Source organism: Podarcis bocagei (genome assembly GCF_964188305.1).
Source record: "Podarcis bocagei genome assembly, chromosome: 8".
Classification (NCBI taxonomy): domain Eukaryota; kingdom Metazoa; phylum Chordata; class Lepidosauria; order Squamata; family Lacertidae; genus Podarcis; species Podarcis bocagei.
In genome coordinates this window covers 44,912,441-44,934,231 of record NC_138133.1, presented here as the reverse complement: position 1 = coordinate 44,934,231, position 21,791 = coordinate 44,912,441, and the positions used below count along the sequence as shown (strand labels likewise).

The 21,791-nt window shown below is 43.6% G+C and overlaps 1 protein-coding gene and 1 long non-coding RNA gene across 3 annotated transcripts; one reads left to right on the top strand and one right to left on the bottom strand.

The window, feature by feature from the left end:
* The first annotated feature begins 3,555 nt into the window (after positions 1–3,555).
* MYL12B (myosin light chain 12B) lies at positions 3,556–13,001 on the top strand. Of its 2 annotated transcripts, none has more exons than XM_081205930.1 (4): positions 3,556–3,714; positions 9,777–9,975; positions 10,163–10,324; positions 12,492–13,001. In XM_081205930.1, the coding sequence occupies exons 2-4, from the start codon at positions 9,792–9,794 to the stop codon at positions 12,662–12,664; spliced, it is 519 nt and encodes a 172-aa protein (XP_081062056.1). In that variant the 5' UTR covers positions 3,556–3,714; positions 9,777–9,791; the 3' UTR covers positions 12,665–13,001. The 2 variants fall into 2 exon arrangements, with proteins under 2 accessions (XP_081062056.1, XP_081062055.1); XM_081205929.1 differs by lacking the exon at positions 3,556–3,714 and adding an exon at positions 7,427–7,564.
* Positions 12,786–14,972, bottom strand: LOC308593502. Its single transcript, XR_014010984.1, has 2 exons — positions 14,075–14,972; positions 12,786–13,129 (listed from the first exon to the last, which is right to left on the bottom strand). It is a non-coding gene; the product is annotated as an uncharacterized lncRNA (long non-coding RNA).
* Between the last annotated feature and the right edge of the window lie 6,819 nt (positions 14,973–21,791).

Sequence of the window (21,791 nt, the reverse complement as noted above, 5' to 3'; positions counted from 1 at the left end):
TAAAGGCTTTTCAACATTTGTGCTGTTCTTTGTTTGAAATGCTAAGATTTCATCTTCATGGAATCATGGATTGTGCATAATGACATGAAATTTCTCTTCCCAGAAACATTTTAGCTGCAATGTGTATGTGTATCAGAATTCATTTTGTCTTCAAATGAAATGTATTGTTTATTTTAATAATATTGCCATTATTAGCATGGCTATAAATATATCAAAATTATGTGTACATTATTATGCTTGTACCATACTCTTTCTCCAAGGCATTCAGGGTGGTATGGATATATGGAAAATTAATGGAAAGCCATATTTATCTTTCCCATTTGTTATTCTGATTATTAATGCTAGGCTATACAAGTAGGGTTCCTGACCTTGTCTCTATTAGTGCCTTATCTGCCACCTGCTGGCAGAATGGGGTACACAATATAAATTTGTTCCTCAAGAGTACTGGTTGGTTTGAAGCCTATTTGCAACTTAGGTCTTTAAAACATATTCAAAGCACATTTTCTCCCCCAAAGAACCCTGGAAGTTTGTTAAGGGTGCTGGAAATTGCAGGTCTGTGAGGGGCAAACTACAGTTCCCGTAAACTGTTCATCCAAGCATGGGCTGAGGCTGGAAGTCGGGTCTGACCTAGATTGCAAGTGTATCCCCATCAGGAAAAAATAAAGAAAAGAAAAAAACATCTTGCAGAATCCTTATATTTTTCTCTGTATTTATATACTGGGGACTTACACCAACCACAATATTTGGTTCAAACCACCAATCCCTTCTTATTTTCACCAGTATAGTTGTAACACTGAGGAAAAACAGTTAACATTCAAAGCTCAGCTTTCACCTCAACTTTCTCTGGTCTTTGCCTTCCACCTCCCTCATCAACTGACAGTATTTCTCTCTACTAACTGCTAACCCTTTCTTCACTGACTTCAGCCAACCAGAGTCTTTGTTGTTCTGCACACAAATCAAAATCAATGTACTTGATCCATGTCTATAATAAATTATCTCTCCCCTTTTAGAACCTGTCACCAAGCAGCAACTTCGAAGAGGCCTGCAATGCAGCAGCAGCACAAGGCCTCAACCTTTGACTGTTATACCCTGACATCAACAGAGCTTGCAGAAATCTTTTCCATAGCACAAAACATAAGACAAACATATATGCACGGCATTTCTCCACAAAGCACACATGAACAAGGCGATTAATTTACTTCCAACATCCTTTCACCAAAGCAGAGAGAGCAGAGTCGAGGTAAAATCATCCCCTTTGGTTACAAGGGTGGGAAACTTGATATGGCTGGCAGGCCAAATACTTACCTCCTCTGCTCCCTGCAGGCTAAACCAGGAGAGGTTTTCCAAGGGGCTCATTCTCAGGACTCATGAGCTGACTGCCTTTGACACTGACAGCCCCACCTACACGGGCTGCCAAATGAGCTACTCTCCTGTGAAGCAGTTCCTCTGATGTCCTTTTGCACCTGCAGACAATTGTCACTTTGAGGGAGCAAACAGATTTAAAAGGTGCAAAAATCAGCTAGAAAACACTATTATTTAATTATTAATTATTTAAATTTTATTCAGCACCATGCGCCAGATTCCTACTGAAAGGGTTACAGCTAACATTTAAGAGTTGATTCACATATTAATATCTGTGTGATATATTACTCCTATTATTTCCATGAGGAGAGAAGAACTTCTCACAAACTGTCCTGTATAAGAGTTTTCTTTCCTGAAATAAGGAACATTTCTGTGATGGGCACTGGACAATTTCTTCTGCAGTTGTTTTAGCAGCAACCAATAAAAGAAACCTCATACAGTACTTTGCTTTTACTGCCAGTAGCCCAGGAGTGGTGAAATAATCTGTCACCACATTCTAAGGAATAGCAGAAGTATACTGTAAGGGAGTTGCACTCACCACTTAAAACCAATGAACTAAATGTAAAATGTAAAGAAAAAAACAACCCAACAACCCCAGAAAGTGAAATGAGGGAGTTAAATTGCTATTTCTAAAAGACTAATCCAGTACTCCTAGGTTTGTATAATCTAGAAGAGGAGGAAATTATTTTTTAAAAAAGAAAATTAAATGTAGGAATACATGTAGGAAAATTAAAGGCTGGAATACACATTTCCCGGAATACAGCAGCCTAATAAAAATATTAGTAAAATAATAATAATAATAATAATAATAATAATAATAATAATAATAGCCTAATAAAAGCTGCTTTCTGCCCCAAACTGGAAGGGAGTGAGGGGAAGGAAATTGGAAAAGCTCTTAAGAACCTATGTGTGGAGGGCCTGGGAATTCCTGAAATCTTTATCATATCCTCTAAAAAATTAACTCAGCTTGGTAAGTGCTGACAAGGCGGGGAACCTAAGGGAGAAAACCCCCCTCCAAAAAAACAACCCCTGCATAATAAGGACCGAGCATGTTCAGTGACCACAGAACACAGAGTCTGGGGGATGAACAGAAAATCAGAGAGTGGAAAAGCATTCTGGAGAATGGTACAGCTTGGCAACGTTTTATTACAAGTCCGACCTGTCTCTATAGCATACTTCTGTTTATGTAAAACCTGGACATGTTCAGCTTTCCAGGAGGAACCTGCACTAGAAACAAGTAAAAATAATTTAAATATTCTTAATAGGCAATGGTTAAGTTCACATTTTCCTGCAGCAAAACACTGTGGTTTGTGTGTTGGGACCTCCAGGTCTTAAATGAGAGAAAGAGAGAAAGGTCTGGATCCCATTTAACAAACAAATAACGACTGGGCAATGATTGCATGACCTTTTTAAAAAAAAAAACTTTGCAAGCAGTTTTTTGTTGTGAAACAGCAATTATCAGTTGAAGCATTATTAGGCAGTTTGGGTGTTTTCCCAGGATTATATTCCAGCCCCAGTGAATTCATAAGATGTTCGTTGTTTCTATCTTTAAGGTAGAAAATAGTACGGCATTTCTGCAGGTTTCAGTGAAGGCCAATTGTGGGGTTCACGGCTGCAGTGTCTCCACGAGGCACCTGTAATAATAGCTTTTGGCTTTCTGATACTGTACTCGGCAAAGACGAGTTTGGAAATGCACTGACGGAACCTCCTGCCACCGTAGAGCCGGAGTAGAAGAAGCAGCAGACAGCAAAGCATCCAAAAGCAGCAGCAGCAGCAACAGCTGCTGCCTATAACAATCAGGGCAACCCTCCTCCCCCTCGGGCGTTCCAGCGGACGCGTCACCTTGACCCGCGCGAACCCTGTGTCGTCACCAGCGCCGTGCCCGTTAGTGACAAACAGGAAAGGCTCCTCGATTTCCTTACAAGGGCATCAGCCTATTCTCTCCATCTCGCTCGCGCGCACTCTCGACCTCGCCCCTCCCCTTGTGGCCCCGCCCCGTCTTCTGGAATGCGGTGAGCGCACGGGACTGTACCAATTCGACAACAGGGGGAGGACGGAAGGGCTGAACCAACTTTCCTTTCCCCCTACCCCCGGGGTCACTGGGACATCTAAACCCTTCATGAAGAAAAGATCTATTTCTGGCCCCTTGTCTGGCTCCTGAAGTTCTCCTTACTGACGACGCGCGCTCACTCATGTTTCCAGCCCCCACGGCTCCCCTGTGCTGGCGTGGCAGTAGTTCGGCCCGGTGTCTCGCTCTTCCGGAAGTGCCGAGGCCGTTCAACTGCTTTGCTCCGCTGCCGTCGCTGCTTCCTCGGCTTCTCCCGTAACCGATTCTCATCCATCGCCACTCAGGTGAGAAAGGGTGGAAACGTTCTGCTTGGTGGACGGGCGCATTCAGGAGAGGAGATGGGGGGGGTGGAGGTTCAGGAATCTCCGCGCCGTCTGCGTCCACCTCTTTGAGCTGCGTCGTGGTGCCTCCGCGCCCCAGTTCCCTGCCTCAGAGAGCAGCAGGAGGCCCGCTGGGCCTGGGCGCCGCTCGCTCGCCTGCCCGCCCTCGGAGGGCCCCCGCTTTCCCCTCAGGAGCGCGCCGGGGTGGGGCGCAGCTGTCATGGCGGTGCCTGTTGGGCAGTTGGAAGTCTCCCTTCTTCTGTTGCCGCCTTCAACAGCTTATGGGCGGGCATGCCTCTGTTATCCCCTCATTATGTGCGGGGTCGGTCCGAGATTTCAAAATCACACGGCTTTGGTGTTTTAAACAGCCTCCAGGAAGGCTGCCGTGCGTGAACCTGATGGAAGCGGCCTGTCAAGAAATGGCTGCACCCATCCCGACGGGGCCGCCCAGGCCTAATGGGCGTCTGGGACGGTGTTGACTCTCGCCAGTTGGCTGCTGGGAGCCAGCGAAAACGCCGCTCGAACCTGCCGGCCGCCTGAGCCTCCCTTTCGGGCGCTGCTCCCCGTTGCCAAACAAGCTCGCTGCGGTGGGCAGGGGAGGTTCCCTCCCATCTTATCGCGCACGCATCCTGCCCGCTTCCTTTCCCTCCTCGGAGATCGGATGCCGCCTTTGGCAGTTTCGTAACATGCAACGGAGAGTCTTGTGGTATATTTGAAAAGGCTGCAGTGTCGGAACTACGACTGTAGAGATGCGGGTGCAGATCCCCATTCAGCCGTGAGGTTCACTGGGTGATGTTGGATTAGGATCGCGACTGGCCTTTCTCACAGGGTTCTTGGGCAGATAAAATGGGGAAGAAAGGCAGGCTGTAAATGCAGCCAAACAAACCTGCCTCAAGACTTGGGTTTTCTTCCCAACCAGGCTAGTGCCACTCTAGAACTTATTATTTTGATAGGTTTTTTGTCACTTGAAGATGAACCGTTTAGTGTACTGTATAGAACCACAGAATTGTAGAGTTGGAAGGGACCACAAGGGTCATCTAGTCTAACCCCCATGCAATGCAGGAATCTTTTGCCGCATGTGGGCCTCCAACCTACAGCCCTGATATTAAGAGTCTTGTGTTCTACCGACAGAGCCATCATCCTGACAACAGCTTCTTTAGTTCAGGATCAAAGTGTACATGACAGCTTGCTTTGTTTCAGAGGCCAAGAACTAAATGTAGTCTCTCTTTGTAAGTGAATCACTATAATAAAATTCACTATAGAGCTGGTTTTTCCCTTGATCACTTTAAATGTGTAAAGTCTCCCTCAACTGTGGACATACACATGTAATAGTTAGATGAAAACTGAGCTCAGAGCAATTTTGGAAGTGGTTACATATTCAGAACATAAACTTGGGACAGGTTTGTGTGGAACATAAAATTGGAATAAGAAAAAGTTGGTTATTTCAGAGTGATGGTGCTTATATAAATATCGGGTGCTCGAAACTTGTGGATACATAGGAATTTGAAATATTTTTCCAGCCCTCATGCAGCATTCTGCCTAGTGCATTCCAAAGGAAGCCATGTTAAAGGAGGAGTTTCACTGTACAGTAATAAGGTTCCATCACACTATTCATTACTATGCAAGCCCCATCAAACTAAACCAGAAGTAAAAACTCAGGTGATTAAATAGCAAGGTTAAAAGTCATATATAAATATGAACTAAACCATTTACTGAGATAAGTAGTATGAAACTAATGCAGTTATGTTTCTGCACCACCACACAGTAACTCTTTCCTCCCCACCCCAGGAATTACACCTTTAAATCTGGCAGTAAACCACTAATGTAAAATGACTGAAATTGTTAAGAATTACTTAGACAAGGTAACCTTGCTGCACAGCCATCTTTTAAAATTTACAAAGCAAAATAGGACTTGCACTAAAAACAACTCTACAAATAAAGTCAATATGAAGTCATTCATCTTCTCTCCCCCACTCCCCAACTTTCTCTAGCTGGTCACCTAGAAGTGAGTTTTAATACATTGCAAACATGCAGTTGTTTACAACATTCAATTAAAGGTAAAAATAGGTAGCAGGTTTAAATAGATGAAGAAACAGAGATTTCCAAAAGGTAGTTGGGTATCACTTTCAACTGATATTTGGTAGGAAGAATTCTAATCTCTGTTCTTCTGCCACTTTTTGTTTTGAGTTTTCTGTGATAGTTCTCATGAATTATATGATCCACAGGACATTTCTTTGTAAATTGGTGGCTGAAATTAAACTAGTATATCAAGCCTTGCAGTGCATGCTTAACTACAGTTACCATAAATTACTCAGCATGCTATGATCTAAACAATACAATCAAAGCAGAGGTGGCAAAGGTAAGCATTCCAGATATTATCAGATGCCCAACTCCTATTTGTCCCAGCAAGCACTGCCAATTGTCAGGTGTGGTAGTAGCTATAGTCCAACTTCTGGATGGCCAGAGGTTTACTATTTCTGATCCAAAGAGACATAAAAGGGCACAAAGCTTGGGCTTTTGATTGAGCCTACTGATCATAAAATTAAAATTACTTTTTGTCATTATTGTTGGTACAATCATTTTGATTCTCTTGGGAAAACCTACGACTTTTTGTAGTATCAACTTGTGTGCTTGGTAGTATATGATACAGTTTTTTAAAACATTAAATTGCTTGCTATTTAACTTTTTTCTATGTGATTATATATGATGGGCAATGTCAAAAAATACAGTTTGAACCAATTCCCAGTACGTATGAGCTTTTCAGATGAAAACCCTGTATGTATGTATTTGAAAATATTACTCTTCTCTGATGTGCATGTCCAGTGTTTGAAACTCCCATTGTTCTAGGCGCATTTTGCAACAGGGAATTTCATTAGCGCAAGCAGTTTCTGAGCTCTGGGCGCAGTACTGTGCCTAAGATTTCAGATTACAGTACAGTGCACACTGTACAGTGGAAGGAAAGGAGGACCCTTTTCTGCCTCCCCACTTCCAGCTACTCTCTGAAGACTGGGGTGGGCAGGGGAAGGACCATGTGAAAAATGAACATAATATTTTAGCTGCAGTTCATTCATTTTCAGCTTTGTATTCTTGTTATAAAAAAGCGCACCTGGACATTCCGTTGTGGCACCCATAATCTAGGTTTAAGATGCCATTTAGCTCCTAGCTTGCATATCTCAGTTTCTAACACTGTGCACATCTACTATAGGCAAGAATCATATGTAGCCACTTGCTCTATATGCATCACCAGCTGCTTGATAAATGTTTGGTATTATTACCATTTCAACTAGTTGGAATAATAATGCCATGGATAAATAGGAGTGCTGTTTACATAGGCTGTGCTGACAAGAGTCTATATGTGGTGGGCATAATCACAGTGTTACATGCCTTTCCTACATGCAAGTTATATCCATGCTGATAAGATGGTCCACAAGTAGTCCACATGTTTAAATCTAAAATCATTGGCTTATGTATATGGCAGATCAGCTGTTTATAATCTGAATTAAAATGGAAGGCCCTTGAATGGAAGTCATTATTCGTTGTGCTTGTTAAGCTATTATGGTTGTGAAAGGGCAGTAAATGTTTGTTGGGTGACTTGTACTTGAGTTTATTTTTAGTCCAACAGTAATTTGTGTTCTGGTGTGTCAGAGGACTGTTGTAGATGGAACACAAGTTTAAAATTGTGAAGTTAATCAGTAGATGAAATCAGTGTTGCTATTTGTAGATCTCCCCCTAGCATATAACTCGCGTACAACAACATCTCTTGCCATCTGGAACCTTGGTAAACTATTGGGCTGCAGTCTTATTTTGAAAAATGGTAAGACTTTCCTCTAGAAAAAAATGAATGGCTTGGTACTTTGTTACGAGATTTGTTTATAAAGCTAAGTATCTGAACTATACTGAATAATTGTGCATTATTGCTAGAATTTGGTTTTTGAAATGTTATGATGGGATTTAGACATTGTAAAAATGATTTCATCTTCATGTAAAGATTCACAAAGCTTCTTGGAGCCAAGTACTGGGAGCAAATGGTAAAATTGATTTCAGGATGTTATAAAACTTACGTTGACTGACTTGTTTTGTCTAATCTTCAGTTAGTGAAATAATGTTTGTATCATGGGATAAATTAAGTTCAAAAACATAGAAGAAACAAATGTGCTCTAATTATAATTTTCAAATCCTTAATGCTATAAATGCAAACTTAATTTGAAAGAGAACTCATATACACCCAGCTAGCACAGATCAACTAAGTTGCAAAAAGTAGTGTGTATATTATAGAGGGGATAATTACTGTTAATGATTTACAGTACTTAATTTCCAATATAATTGTGTCCAAAAATGCAGCCAAAAAATCATTGTGCAACAGATCCACCCTGTGCTTCTAAGAAGTCTTCCAGTATTTTAGGCATCAATCTCAATATTTTTTCACTCACACACAAATAACTTTTTTGACTGTTTATTTGATGTCATTCTGTATCTGCACACACATTTCTGTCTACAAACATTGAGATGTATCCAATTGTTTCCCTCTATTGACAGAAGTGGAGACTTCTATTAACAGAAATGCAAGTGAGAGGGGAAGGTGATTTTTGCTGATTCCCTCTTCTGCTCTCTGTGCCCACCAATTTGTTACAGATGTTTGGATCCTTTGGAATGGCTGTAGGAGAAAGGGATTTGTGAAAATCACCTCCTTTCCTCTTGCAGAAGCCTCCACTGGATGAAAGAGTTTTCACCAGCAGAGGAACACAGTTGGATTCAGCCCTATATGCAAGCAGGGGATACCTGTGCCAGGGCTTCTTAACATTGTGGGCTTATGTCTGACCACCAGATACCTTGATTCCACTTTCTATTGCCTCACAACAGCTATGGCCCACTTATAAATAATAGAGAACACCCACCACAAACCCCCAAATTAGTACATAATCCTGATATATAGCAAAAGGGTTTCCCCCTTTCCTTTTTTAGGGCGCCTTAACACTTGACTTATTGCTTAAACTGGTGATTTAACATGATCCTTTTAAAGCAAAGAGATCAATATATCTGTCGGTGGCCTGTACAAAACCAGAATAGTTTTTGGATTGTTTAAGAATTTGTTGGCACGCCAGGGATATAAATTCCATTTTAAAATCTGCTGTTGAAACTATGAGTTAATAAGGCTTTCTCACTAAGGATCACAATAAAGGCAAGGGGAATTGTTAGGGTAAAGTTTATCAGGGCATATTTAGGGAAGGTTGGCTTAACATGTCTGAAGGAAGAACTGTATAGTGACTGACATGTGGTGAAATAGCAGATGCTAAGCTCTCCCAAGCATAGGAAGCATGACTGACACTAACAGAAGCAAGGATATGTCTCTCTTCAGCCCAGGCTGCTGCTCTTAACTCAATAACATGGATTAAATATGATTCTGTAGGAGCACTGATACTCAATCTCAACCACCTGCTGTGGCTGAAAAACCTAGTATTGCGAGCACCAAATGTTCAAGTAATGAGTGTACTCCCCTACATAATGACTTACAATTTATTTTGTGTGTTGGTAGCCCCCACTCCTGCCTTTTTTCAAGGAACTCAGAGTTGGGGTTAGACTCTATCAAACTTCCACAGGGTAGTTGTGATGAGAGAGTACATTTTGATGCAAACTGCCCAGGTTGGATTGAGCAGGATTTGAACCTGGTTTCCCCAATATCTAAACAGAACGTAAGTTGGGTGAGAAACTGTGGCTCTCCAGGTGTTGCTAAATTCCCATCAGCCCTAGCCAGTATGGCCAGTGGTCAGAGATGATGGAAGTTGGAGCCCAGCGACAAATGGTAGACTAGGTGCCTGCCCCCTGTACTAACAGTTGGGATTTATATTTTACTAAGGTGCTGTAGTGTGCACGTTACACATTTTAGCTAGTTTCTTGAAAATTAAAACTAATTGCACTTATGAGGCTTTGAATCTGGCAAAATAGCCCTTTCAGACCATATGTCCCATATACCACGTTTTGTTTTTATAGGTTTCAGTAACTACCTCTTTTCTCTTTCTGTCTTATAGAATCCAACCGCCATCATGTCAAGCAAAAGGGCAAAGACCAAGACCACAAAGAAGCGCCCTCAGCGTGCCACTTCCAATGTGTTTGCTATGTTTGATCAGTCACAAATTCAAGAATTCAAAGAGGCATTCAACATGATTGATCAAAACAGAGATGGTTTCATTGACAAAGAAGACCTGCATGATATGCTTGCTTCACTTGGTAATTATTTTTCACCTTTCTTTCAATTAAGTTGTTTCTCTGTTGAGGGGGAAATTCACTTTGTTTCCCAGATATTGCACTAGGATTTTTTTTATCTTAACATTTGAGACCTGTGTTATGAATTGACATTAATTCTGTAAATGATAGTATATAGATGATCTTTAAAATATGAATATTTGATTTGCAGGGAAGAATCCAACTGATGAGTACCTAGATGCTATGATGAATGAGGCTCCAGGACCAATAAACTTCACAATGTTTCTCACAATGTTTGGAGAGAAATTAAATGGCACTGATCCAGAAGATGTAATCAGGAATGCCTTTGCTTGCTTTGATGAAGAAGCAACAGGTGAGAACTTAAAAACCTCGAGATAACTTCTTTGCTTTTGATCTTCACTGTGAACATGTATTTATGATTAAAATATAAAATGTACTTGAGAGAAATGACACACTTGCAACATGTATTAGTTAAACATAGATTTTGACAAATGCATGGAAGGTAAGGATGCCAATGGTTACTGGTCATGTTGGCTATGAAGTATAGGAATGGGCAGACTTCAGGCTTTTGAGTTCTACTGTGTTTCTTTACTAACACCTTAAGGTCCACCAGTTAGAGGCATTATGTTTGCTTGGGAGTGCAGCCAGTCACTTACAGCATCTAATGAGCCATACACTGGGATTGCCTGCACATACAGGTACAACTGAGTTACTACAGAACAGGGGTTCTAACACCCTGATTTAGAAAGGGAAAAAGCTGGTTTGTCACTAGAAACCCATGTTGATCTACTGCAAATCATTCAGAGATCTACCAGCAGATCCTGATCCACTTTTTCGCCACCCCTTTAGTATCAGAGACAGTATGCTTCTTAATACCAGTTGCTGGAAATCAGAGGTAGGTTAGGGCTATTGCACTCAATTCCTACATCTGGGCTTCTCATATGTGTTTGCTTAGTCACTGTGAGAACAGAATACTGGACTAGATGGGTCTTTGATCTGATCTGGGAAAGCTTTTTTATTTTATTTTCAGTAGTAGAAAGCCTCCCAAGCAGCAAACCAGAATGGACAAGTTGATAGCTACAAACCAAGGCTGTGAATGATGTTGTCTTTGGAACAACTAAGAGGCAAAAGACTTCTGAGCCGAAATTAATATTTGCAAAGGGGCACTTGGTGCTGCATATACCTCACAGGATTAATATTATTTGTTCTTTATATACATCTCAAAAGCTTTATGGTGAACTAATACAGTCTGAAATACCTTATTTCAAGAGCTTTCATCTTAACATTATTGAAATGGAAATCCTTTTCAATTATTGTGGGCGTGGGGAGTCCTGGTGCAGAACTGAGGTACATTACAGAATATGACTACAAGGTGAAAGGTCCAATCTCAAATCAGTGGCAGCTCATGTCCCATAATATCCTTTTACAGCTGCTTGCATTTGTTCAGATGCATTATTGCATCCTCAACGCTACATAGTATAGAATTTGTGGCTATTATAAATTTTGTTAATATTACTGTGGTACCTCGGGTTACAGACGCTTCAGGTTACAGACTCCGCTAACCCAGAAATATTACCTCGGGTTAATAACTTTGCTTCATGATGAGAACAGAAATCGCGCAGCGGGAGGCCCCATTAGCTAAAGTGGTGCTTCAGGTTAAGAACAGTTTCAGGTTAAGAACGGACCTCCAGAACAAATTAAGTTCTTAACCCGAGGTACCATTGTATTGTTGTTATTATTATTAAACCAAGAATGGAACAGAATTCAAAATCAATACAACAGTGCTAAGCAGCTAATAACTACCGTAAGTGGGTACATGACATGCAGAAAGGTAGCTGGTGACCCCAACACACATTACTAATGCTGGTAAAATGCTATTTTTTCACACGGTTCCTCTACCTGAAGTCAGAGGGCAGCGCTCTCCTGGTCAAAGAAATATTTTTGGATTAGGATTAGCTGAGCAGTGCAGAGAGCTGATTTGCCAGAACATGAGGCTTGCACAAATGTTTCTGGAGTCTCTCCTAGCAGAAATGGAAGGCTATGATTGTGTGTAGGACAAAAAAAAGTGTGGTTTTGACATTTGGGATCGGGGGGGGGGGACACCACTTAAATTTTTACTTTGCCCCAGTAGACTTAGTGCATGAGCCTCTACTCTCTAACCCCAAGGTTGCAAGGATATCTGATAATCTTGGTGTCAGAAAGGCTATCACTGACACAATCCTAGCATGTGAGTCCTTCTCTCTGCTTGCATTTATGCAAACAGATTTTGAAAACAGTCAGTGAATTTAAAGGAGAAAATGCATTTAAATCCTTTCTTCTTAGCTCTAATGTTTGCTATGGAGCTTTAAATGCTAGGCTATTACTATATTAGTTAAATATTGATAGCTATAGTGTTTTCAGGTAGCCATTCCCTTGTTTTTTGAATAATTTAATTGTATGGACTAACTATTACTATGTTTCTTTTGATAAAGCTTGCCAATTTTGTGTATGTAATGTCTCCTGATAATCTGTATTTCTAGGTTTCATTCAAGAAGACTATCTGAGAGAATTGCTGACGACAATGGGAGACAGGTTTACAGATGAAGAAGTAGATGAGCTCTTCAGAGAGGCACCAATTGACAAAAAGGGCAATTTCAACTACATTGAGTTCACACGCATCCTTAAACATGGAGCAAAAGACAAAGATGACTAAAACAGAACTCTTGCCTCTGCCATTTTCTTTAGATCTCACCTGCAGTTATCTTTGAGGGGTTTTTTCCTGGTAGAACCTGTTGCATGCATTTAGCTTTACAGCTTTTGCCTTTCTTGATGTATTTATCTATACCAGGCATTCTGGCACATCTTGCACCTGTATAATCAGGTTGGCAATGGGGATTGTAGTTGTGGTGAGAGAGTTGGAGGATAAGATCAATGACTCTGAAGGCCCAGGAAAAACGTCTCAATGTTTCTGGTTTAGCTGGATTTTTACATTTTGTAATAATGCCATTTTGAAATAAGATTGCTATATCAATAAAATACCTCAAATGCTGCCTTGTGAAGTGAAATTTTATTAAGTGTTTAGAGTCCAGAGTTTATACATTCCCCCCAAAAAAACAAGATGGGAAGCAGTATGCTGGAGCTTATCGTGATGTAAAGAACTGTTTCATTCATTTAAGAACTGTTTCATTCATTTATCAACGACTTGGATGATGGACTCAAGGGCATCCTGATCAAATTTGCAGATGACACTAAACTGGGAGGGGTGGCTAACACCCCAGAGGACAGGAACACACTTCAAAACGACCTTGACAGATTAGAAAACTGGGCCAAAACAAACAAGATGAATTTTAACAGGGAGAAATGTAAAGTATTGCACTTGGGCAAAACAAATGAGAGGCACAAATACAAGATGGGTGACACCTGGCTTGAGAGCAGTACATGTGAAAAGGATCTAGGAGTCTTGGTTGACCACAAACTTGACATGAGCCAACAGTGTGACGCGGCAGCTAAAAAAGCCAATGCAATTCTGGGCCTCATCAATAGGAGTATAGCATCTAGATCAAGGGAAGTAATAGTGCCACTGTATTCTGCTCTGGTCAGACCTCACCTGGAGTACTGTGTCCAGTTCTGGGCACCACAATTCAAGAAGGACACTGACAAACTGGAACGTGTCCAGAAGAGGGCAACCAAAATGGTCAAAGGCCTGGAAACGATGCCTTATGAGGAACGGTTAAGGGAGCTGGGCATGTTTAGCCTGGAGAAGAGGAGGTTAAGGGGTGATATGATAGCCATGTTCAAATATATAAAAGGATGTCACATAGAGGAGGGAGAAAGGTTGTTTTCTGCTGCTCCAGAGAAGCGGACACGGAGCAATGGATCCAAACTACAAGAAAGAAGATTCCACCTAAACATTAGGAAGAACTTCCTAACAGTAAGAGCTGTTCGACAGTGGAATTTGCTGCCAAGGAGTGTGGTGGAGTCTCCTACTTTGGAGGTCTTTAAGCAGAGGCTTGACAACCATATGTCAGGAGTGCTCTGATGGTGTTTCCTGCTTGGCAGGGGGTTGGACTCGATGGCCCTTGTGGTCTCTTCCAACTCTATGATTCTATGATTCTATGAAGACTGAACTGCAGCATTGTGAATCACAAATGTGGTGATCTAAACTTTTTGCAGGGCAAGGATTAGTTACTGGCAACTTTTCAGATTCCGCTTTCTGGCCTCCACAGTCCTGTAGAGCAGATACTCACACACACTTAGATTTTGGTGTTTATAAACAAACTTGGTGTTTATAAATGTAAAAGGAGCTTCCCTTATTTAATCTGATCTAGCAGGCAGCAGTTGTGTTATTTTTCCTGTTCCCTAAAATAATTCATAGAATTGTGTCAAAATGATAGGTGTTTTTTTAATGGACTGGAAATACTTTTTTTTTTTTTTGCCAATCTATAAGCAATTACTGTTCATTGGAGAATAAGTTGGAGAAAGGTTGAGATCTCTCTGTTTTGTCTGATCTACCCACTTGCGGCATGGAAAGGACGTTACAGGCACATGCCACATCCAGCTGTTAGAACAAATTTCCATGTGCAATTATGAGAAATAGTCCAATGGGAAGACAAATGAGCAGCTCAAAATTGCTGTGAGAAACACATGAGAGACCACAACCATCTGGGAAACCAAATAGCACCAAGGACTTTTAAAGTGAGATGTCTACAAGTTGTGTGCTTGTTGTGGGAAACGCCTAGTGAAGGCTTGAAACCATCAATAATGCAGTCAAATCCTGCCAATATTCCAAATTGAGGCACTTTTCTGCCATAGTTGAAAACTGCAGAAAACTACATTTTTAAAAATTAGCTTAACCTTAAAGAAGGTAGAACAAACGTTAGTAAAAATTAAACTGTACTCCAGATCAAGTTGATTCCTTTAGCTTCCCATTGTTTTAATGTTCAAGTCCTACCGTCACATGCTTATTCTGTGAGATGTATCTGGGTTTGGATTTGTTATCTTAATCTGAAACTATCTGTAATTTTTTTTATAATAATATTTATTACTTTTACAACAACTTAAACACTTACAAAAGAAAAAACAAAGAAAAACAATACATTATAATACAAAAACACTACATAAAAATTAACAAAACAAAACAAAAACACTTTAAAAACACATCAAAAGAAAGAAGAAGAAAGAAAAAACTTCCAATATCTCATCTTTCTTTCCCATATTTCCACGGCCTCCTCACACCTCCCTTTTTGTATTCCACTTCTATTAATTATTTCAGCAATTCCTTACCATCTTCCCCTGTTTTCTATCCTATAATTATCTTAACACCTTTTAACCTTATTTTCCTTTAATACTCTATTAATCTATTTATACTTAATTCCTTATAACATTTCTACTGAAGCCATATAATTTCATTCCAACATTCATTAATTTTACAATATTTCTATAAATAGTCTTTAAACTTTTCCCAGTCTTCTTCCACCGACTCTTCTCCCTGGTCTCGGATCTTGCCAGTCCTTTCCGCCAATTCCGTCTAGTCCATCAACTTCATCTGTCATTATCCAACACTTCAGTGCTTTTGAAAGACCGCCATTCTCTCAGCCAGCAAAAAGCAGATGATTCACAACAAAGTTTAGGTGTCTGGCAGGGCAGGTCCACCTCCTTCTTTAGCATCTGTCAATATCTTAAGTTTTACTCGAGGCTTCCTGCCCTGCCAAACCAATCCAGGAACATCCCTCTGCCACCTCCTGAAACAATCCCTCCCATCCAAAACTTGCACTTTTTGACACAAAAGCAACATCCCCGGCAACACAGCAAGCCTCATCCCCACCACAACAGCTCGGCCCAACCATAACAGCTTCAGATTTGTCCATATTTCCCAATCCCCCTTCTCTTCAATCCAACGTCCTTCACAGTTACCCTTAAGTAAATTCACATTTTTGGTGGTCCTACTGACCCCCAAAAATCTCTTTCTCAGCCGATATTGATCCTGTCTCCTCCTGAAGCTCTGTCAAACTTTCCTTTCCCAGTTCTGGTGGGGTTCTGATCCTCAAATTCATCTGTTTTTCTTTAAGCTCCATCATAGCAAATGTCAGCTTATATTCATCAAGTTGCTTTTGAATGTATGGGGCACTCTCACACTCCAATTGTGTTGTTTTACATTCAGCAGCAAAGGTTTTCTCCCTGACTTCATCCGCAGTTTGCCGTATTAAAGTAGATTCCTGTGTCAATTTCTGGGTGGTTTCTGTGTTGGTGTTCACCTTTCATCCCAGATTATTTAAACTTTCTACAATTAAATCAATTTTATTATTTGCAGCGTCCGCTTTCACATTCATCACTTCTGTTTTCTTGTGAAGCTGTTCCAGCGAGTCATTTATTTTCAATAATGCGACCACTAGGGCCTCTTCTGTTGACATTTCATCTGTTCTTTCCTTTCCATTTGCCATAACACTTAAAAGATTCAAGGTCAATCCCAGAGTCACACAGTTTTTATCTTGCAGCTGGAAACTCCCCTAGCCTAGCTCTTATAAAGTAACCAATTTCAGAAACTTCCACTAGGGGGAAACAGTTTCTATTTATAATAGTCAAGAATGTCACCTTTAAGCGCAACTCGTACAATCCAAAGTTAGTTTCAGTTTTCAGTTACTTTATTACTCCTTTTTAGAAGCAGCCAGAGACAGTAGAAACAATATATCTCTCTTATTCTGCAAGCTGTCAAGGAACATTCTAAGTGCTGTCAATAGACATTCCAAAACGTCAGTCCTACTAGCAGCCCGTTTCCAGGGTCAGAGCGGCAGTATTTTAACTCTCTTTACTCTCTCCTGCAGGCATACTCAGTCCACAGCTTCCCCCCCTCTTCTCCTGCCTCCAAGGGGGATTTTATACTCTTTACCGATGGAAATTTAATCTTTTACAAAAGGCTTTCCAAGACTTCAGCTTACAGACTCCTTGCCTCAGTCTATTTACAAATAGGGAAGGCGGACTTCCTGTTTTGAACCTCCCCGTTTTGATGCCAAATTAAACGTTTAAAATCCGATTCTCCCGTATCAGCTCTACTCACGGGTAATTACTTTGAAGTCAAATTGTCCACAGGAAAAAGTCAGTGCTTTCCGGCAACAGCTATGCGGCTTCGCTCCATGGAAGAAGCAGACGATTCGAAGCACCGCGCCACTCACCCCATGTTGCTCCGGGTCCCCGAAATCGGGTTCCCCCGCGAGTAGGGGAGGCGCAAAAGGTGCCCGCCGAATCCCACATTCACAGGCTTCTCCCGCCTGTGATTTTTACGGGTCTCCGCCTTCGCCGCGGCGGTACAGACCCAAAACCCCACGGGACAAGTTCCTCCCGATCAGAGGAACTCTGCCATTGCCGGAGGCACCAACCCGGAAGTTGAAATTATCTGTAATTTTCTTGGGCCTCAGCTTCCCCATTGTAATGCCAGACTTGTGCATATCCTACAGAGTCTTGTTCTGTTGAAGCTGGCATTTGGCAATGATTTGTGTTTTTAAAAATTCTCTTCTGTCTAGATAGCTAATCTTTTCCTCCTTTAAACAAAGTACCCTGCCTCAGACCACCCAGCCAGCTTTCCCTTCCCAAGAGTGTGTGTGTGCAGCTGTCAAGGGCATGGTTACTACAGTGCATCATATTGGAATGTCTGCAAGATCTCTGGGGCAGGAGATTCTTGAAAGGGTGCTTGCCAAGTATGCAGTAAATGCTTATTATTTAAACCCTGTTGAGGGGTTCATTGCTGTTTTGATAAAATGACCAAATCCTTTTATTTCAAAAGCAGCAATAGTTTATGGATTGAGGATACCGGCTTTTAAAACTTCTAACTAGAGTATAAAGGTAAAGGGACCCCTGACCATTAGGTCCAGTCGTGACCGACTCTGGGGTTGCGGCACTCATCTCGCTTTATTGGCCGAAGGAGCTGGTATACAGCTTCCTGGTCATGTGGCCAGCATGACTAAGCCGCTTCTGGTGAACCAGAGCAGCACACGGAAACACCGTTTACCTTCCCGCCGGAGCGGTGCCTATTTATCTACGTGCACTTTGACATGCTTTCAAACTGCTAGGTTGGCAGGAGCAGGGACTGAGCAACAGGAGCTCACCCCGTCACAGGGATTCGAACCGCTGACCTTCTGATCAGCAAGTCCTAGGCTCTGTAGTTTAACCCACAGCGCCACCCGTGTCCCATAATAGTAGAGTATATATGCAGTAATTCTCTTCTAAAAACTGCTGACTGAAACAGAGTTACATTGTAACTTCAGTCCCTTGTTTCCTTAATAGAGTTTTTAAAATTATTATTGTCACATCTAGCCATTTTCTCAGTGACAATGGATGCATCCTTAGCACAGGATACTAAGTGTTGCTATTGGTCCCAGAACCAGTCCACCTGATGTTAGCTAGCAAACACCAGCAGTGGGATAAAGGTTCTGCATACCAAAAGGGGTGGTGTGTCACACCACCAATGTAATCCAGTCAGAGCAAACAGTACCCAACCTTGGGTCCCCAGCTGTTCTTGAACTAACTGCAACTCCCATCATCCTTGACCACAGGTCATGCTAGATGGGGTTGATGGGAGTTGGAGTCCCGCAACAGCTGGAAGGTACCACCCCAGCTCTAGAGCACAGCTGCAATAGTAAGTAGGGTAAGTTGCCTGTCCATGAAGTTTTTTTCTTCCTCACTGCAGGATGAGAATAAAGTAGGACTGGGTTACCAGATTATTACAGAACCATGGAAACTTCTCTAGAGTTTTTTGGAAGAGTCATGTTCTAAAAAAGCAGGGTTCATTACATTCAGCGAGGCTATGAATCTTCAAGTAATTTGCTCCACTAGAGTTCATTGAAGGTAATGAAAACACCAGTTATCCTGTACTTAATATGCTGGGCCGATAATAAATTTATTAACATTCCCAGGGCTTAATCCAGTTGAGCATGGGTACAATGCCCATTTGTAGTGATGCCAACAGTGTCCTCTTTCTATTCATTCCATCTCCCACCATGGACACTGGGCTATGCATACAGGTGGTGTGAGAGGTATTGCACAAAATGGGAGTTTCCATATGTAGGGGAAATTAGGAGGTCCCCTTACTGGAGGTCAGTAATAACAAACTAATGAATTCAATAATATTTATTGATTGCACATGAGGGGTAGCAATCTCAGTTGCAGAAGTCACTACAAAGGAATGCATCACTATAGCTTGTATTTTTACTGAATTCATTATCTTGTCATTATTGACCTCCAGAAAGGGAACCTCTTAATTTCCCCAATACATGGATGTCAGGGGTTCAGGAGCAGAGGCAAGAGCAAGGGAGGAAACAGAGAGCGAGGGGGAGGAGGCAGAAGAAAAGATGAGTGATGACGACGACCCGAGATCTCCAAGTCTTTCCAGTGAATCAGAAGATTCACAGAAAGGAGCACCAGTGGCCAGGGCAAGGGGGGAGTCTAGGGGGGCACCCCAGGAAGATAGAGCCAGAGGGGACTCAGAGGAGAGCAGTTGGAAATCGGGACCAGCGTCACCGCCAGAGAGCAGGGAAGAGGAAGGGAGCCAGGGATCAAGCACTGGCAGCTCACAACAGGGGGGAGGGCATGAGTCAGGAGTGGCCACACCTCCATCGGGGAGCGAAGAAACAGTCAGACGGAAAGTGGAAGGTTGGGCGCGCGCGCCAAGTTCAAATGCACAGGAAAGTGACGCAGTAGGCAGCCCTGAAAGAGAGCCAGGTCCTAAAGCCCGGCGCAAGGAGACAGGAGGGTCCGGGGGGTCGGCGTCAGAAGAATCCAGGAAGGAAGAGACCCTGGGGGGCAGAGGGACCCAGAGGAGAACAGTCAGGCGGAAAAGGTGGAGCAGGGCTAGGATATTAAGTTGGTGCACAAGGGGCGGAGACTCAGACGGAGCTTCGCCGATCTAGCCATTAGACGTAGAGTTGCACGCAGCAGCTTGAGAATGGAAACTGTAACTCAATACAGTGGTGCCCCGCAAGACGAAATTAATTCGTTCCGCAATTTTTGTCGTCTAGCGAATTTTTCGTCTTGCGAAGCACGGTTTCCCATAGGAATGCATTGAAAATCAATTAATGCGTTCCTAGGGAAACCGCTTGCCAGGCTGGCGGTGCGGAGAAGGGCTTTTCTCCGCACCGCAAGCCTTCAGGACAGGTACGGGAACAGAGGGGAAGGCGCGCAGCGCTTTCCCTCTGTTCCCGGGGCTTGCGTGGGAGGAGGGTTTTTCCTCCCCACCGCCAACATTCAGAACAGCATTCTGAATGTTGGCGGTGGGAAGGAAAACCCTTCTCCCACCCCAAGTCTTCAGGACAGCCATCCGAAGGCTGGCGCGGGGAGAAGGTCTCTCCGCCCCCCCCCCACGCCAGGCTTCGGTGCATCCTTCAGAGGCTGCTGCCATAGTCACGCGTCACTTCTCCAGCTGGGAGAGGGTCGCGGGGGGCTGGTTTAGCCCCGCGCGCGCTCTCCCGGCTGGAGAGGTGACGGGCGCCTATGGAGGCTCCTGCCATAGGCGCGCGTCACTTCTCCAGCTGGGAGAGGGTCGCGGGGGGCTGGTTTAGCCCCGCGCGCGCTCTCCTGGCTGGAGAGGTGACGGGCGCCTATGGAGGTTCCTATGGAGCTGTTCCTGGAACAGCTTTCCGAAGTGGGGCGGCTGGGGCAGGTGACCCCGCCCCCCGCCCCACTTCGGAACAGCTGCAAAAGACGTCAGGGGGAAGCGGGGAAGCGAAGCGCTTCGCTTCCCGCTTCCCCCGGACCTCTTCTGAAGCAAGGGGATGGGGGGAGATAGCGATCTCCCCCCAGCCCCTTGCTTCAGAAGAGGTCCGGGGGAAGCGGGGAAGCGAAGCGCTTCGCTTCCCCGCTTCATCCGACGTCTTTTGCAGCAAGGGGCTGCAGGGAGATCGCTATCTCCCCCCAGCCCCTTGCTTCAGAAGAGGTCCGGGGGAAGCGGGGAAGCGAAGCGCTTCGCTTCCCCGCTTCATCCGACGTCTTTTGCAGCAAGGGGCTGCAGGGAGATCGCTATCTCCCCCCAGCCCCTTGCTTCAGAAGAGGTCCGGGGGAAGCGGGGAAGCGAAGCGCTTCGCTTCCCCGCTTCATCCGACGTCTTTTGCAGCAAGGGGCTGCAGGGAGATCGCTATCTCCCCCCAGCCCCTTGCTTCAGAAGAGGTCCGGGGGAAGCGGGGAAGCGAAGCGCTTCGCTTCCCCGCTTCATCCGACGTCTTTTGCAGCAAGGGGCTGCAGGGAGATCGCTATCTCCCCCCAGCCCCTTGCTTCAGAAGAGGTCCGGGGGAAGCGGGGAAGCGAAGCGCTTCGCTTCCCCGCTTCATCCGACGTCTTTTGCAGCAAGGGGCTGCAGGGAGATCGCTATCTCCCCCCAGCCCCTTGCTTCAGAAGAGGTCCGGGGGAAGCGGGGAAGCGAAGCGCTTCGCTTCCCCGCTTCCCCCGGACCTCTTCTGAAGCAAGGGGCTGCAGGGAGATCGCTATCTCCCCGCAGCCCCTTGCTTCAAAAGAGAAGACCCGCTGTCCCCGGGGCAAGCTTCGTTTTGCGAAGCAAGCCCATAGGGGAATTCGTCTTGCGAGGCAAATCGCGGACGAAAAAACCTTTCGTCTAGCGAGTTTTTTGTCTTGCGAGGCGTTCGTCTTGCGGGGCACTACTGTAAAGACTTTTACTTAATGACCGCTGGCTAGCGTGATCCTCTGTGAGCTAGGATCTGGAAGCAGCTCTGACAGTAAGCTCCGTCTCTTAATTGTGGGCATCTACAGCCTCGAGGAGAGGAGAGAAGCAGGTGCCTACTAGCGAGCTCACGAACGGCAGACGACATGACGGCTGAGCAGCAGATAGCGGAACTCAGAGA

Excerpts from the sequence above, each read along its gene's own strand:
- MYL12B (XM_081205929.1), top strand. Across the intron at positions 9,976-10,162 it reads TGATATGCTTGCTTCACTTG|GGAAGAATCCAACTGATGAG; the intron begins GTAATTATTTTT and ends TTTGATTTGCAG. Across the intron at positions 10,325-12,491 it reads CTTTGATGAAGAAGCAACAG|GTTTCATTCAAGAAGACTAT; the intron begins GTGAGAACTTAA and ends CTGTATTTCTAG.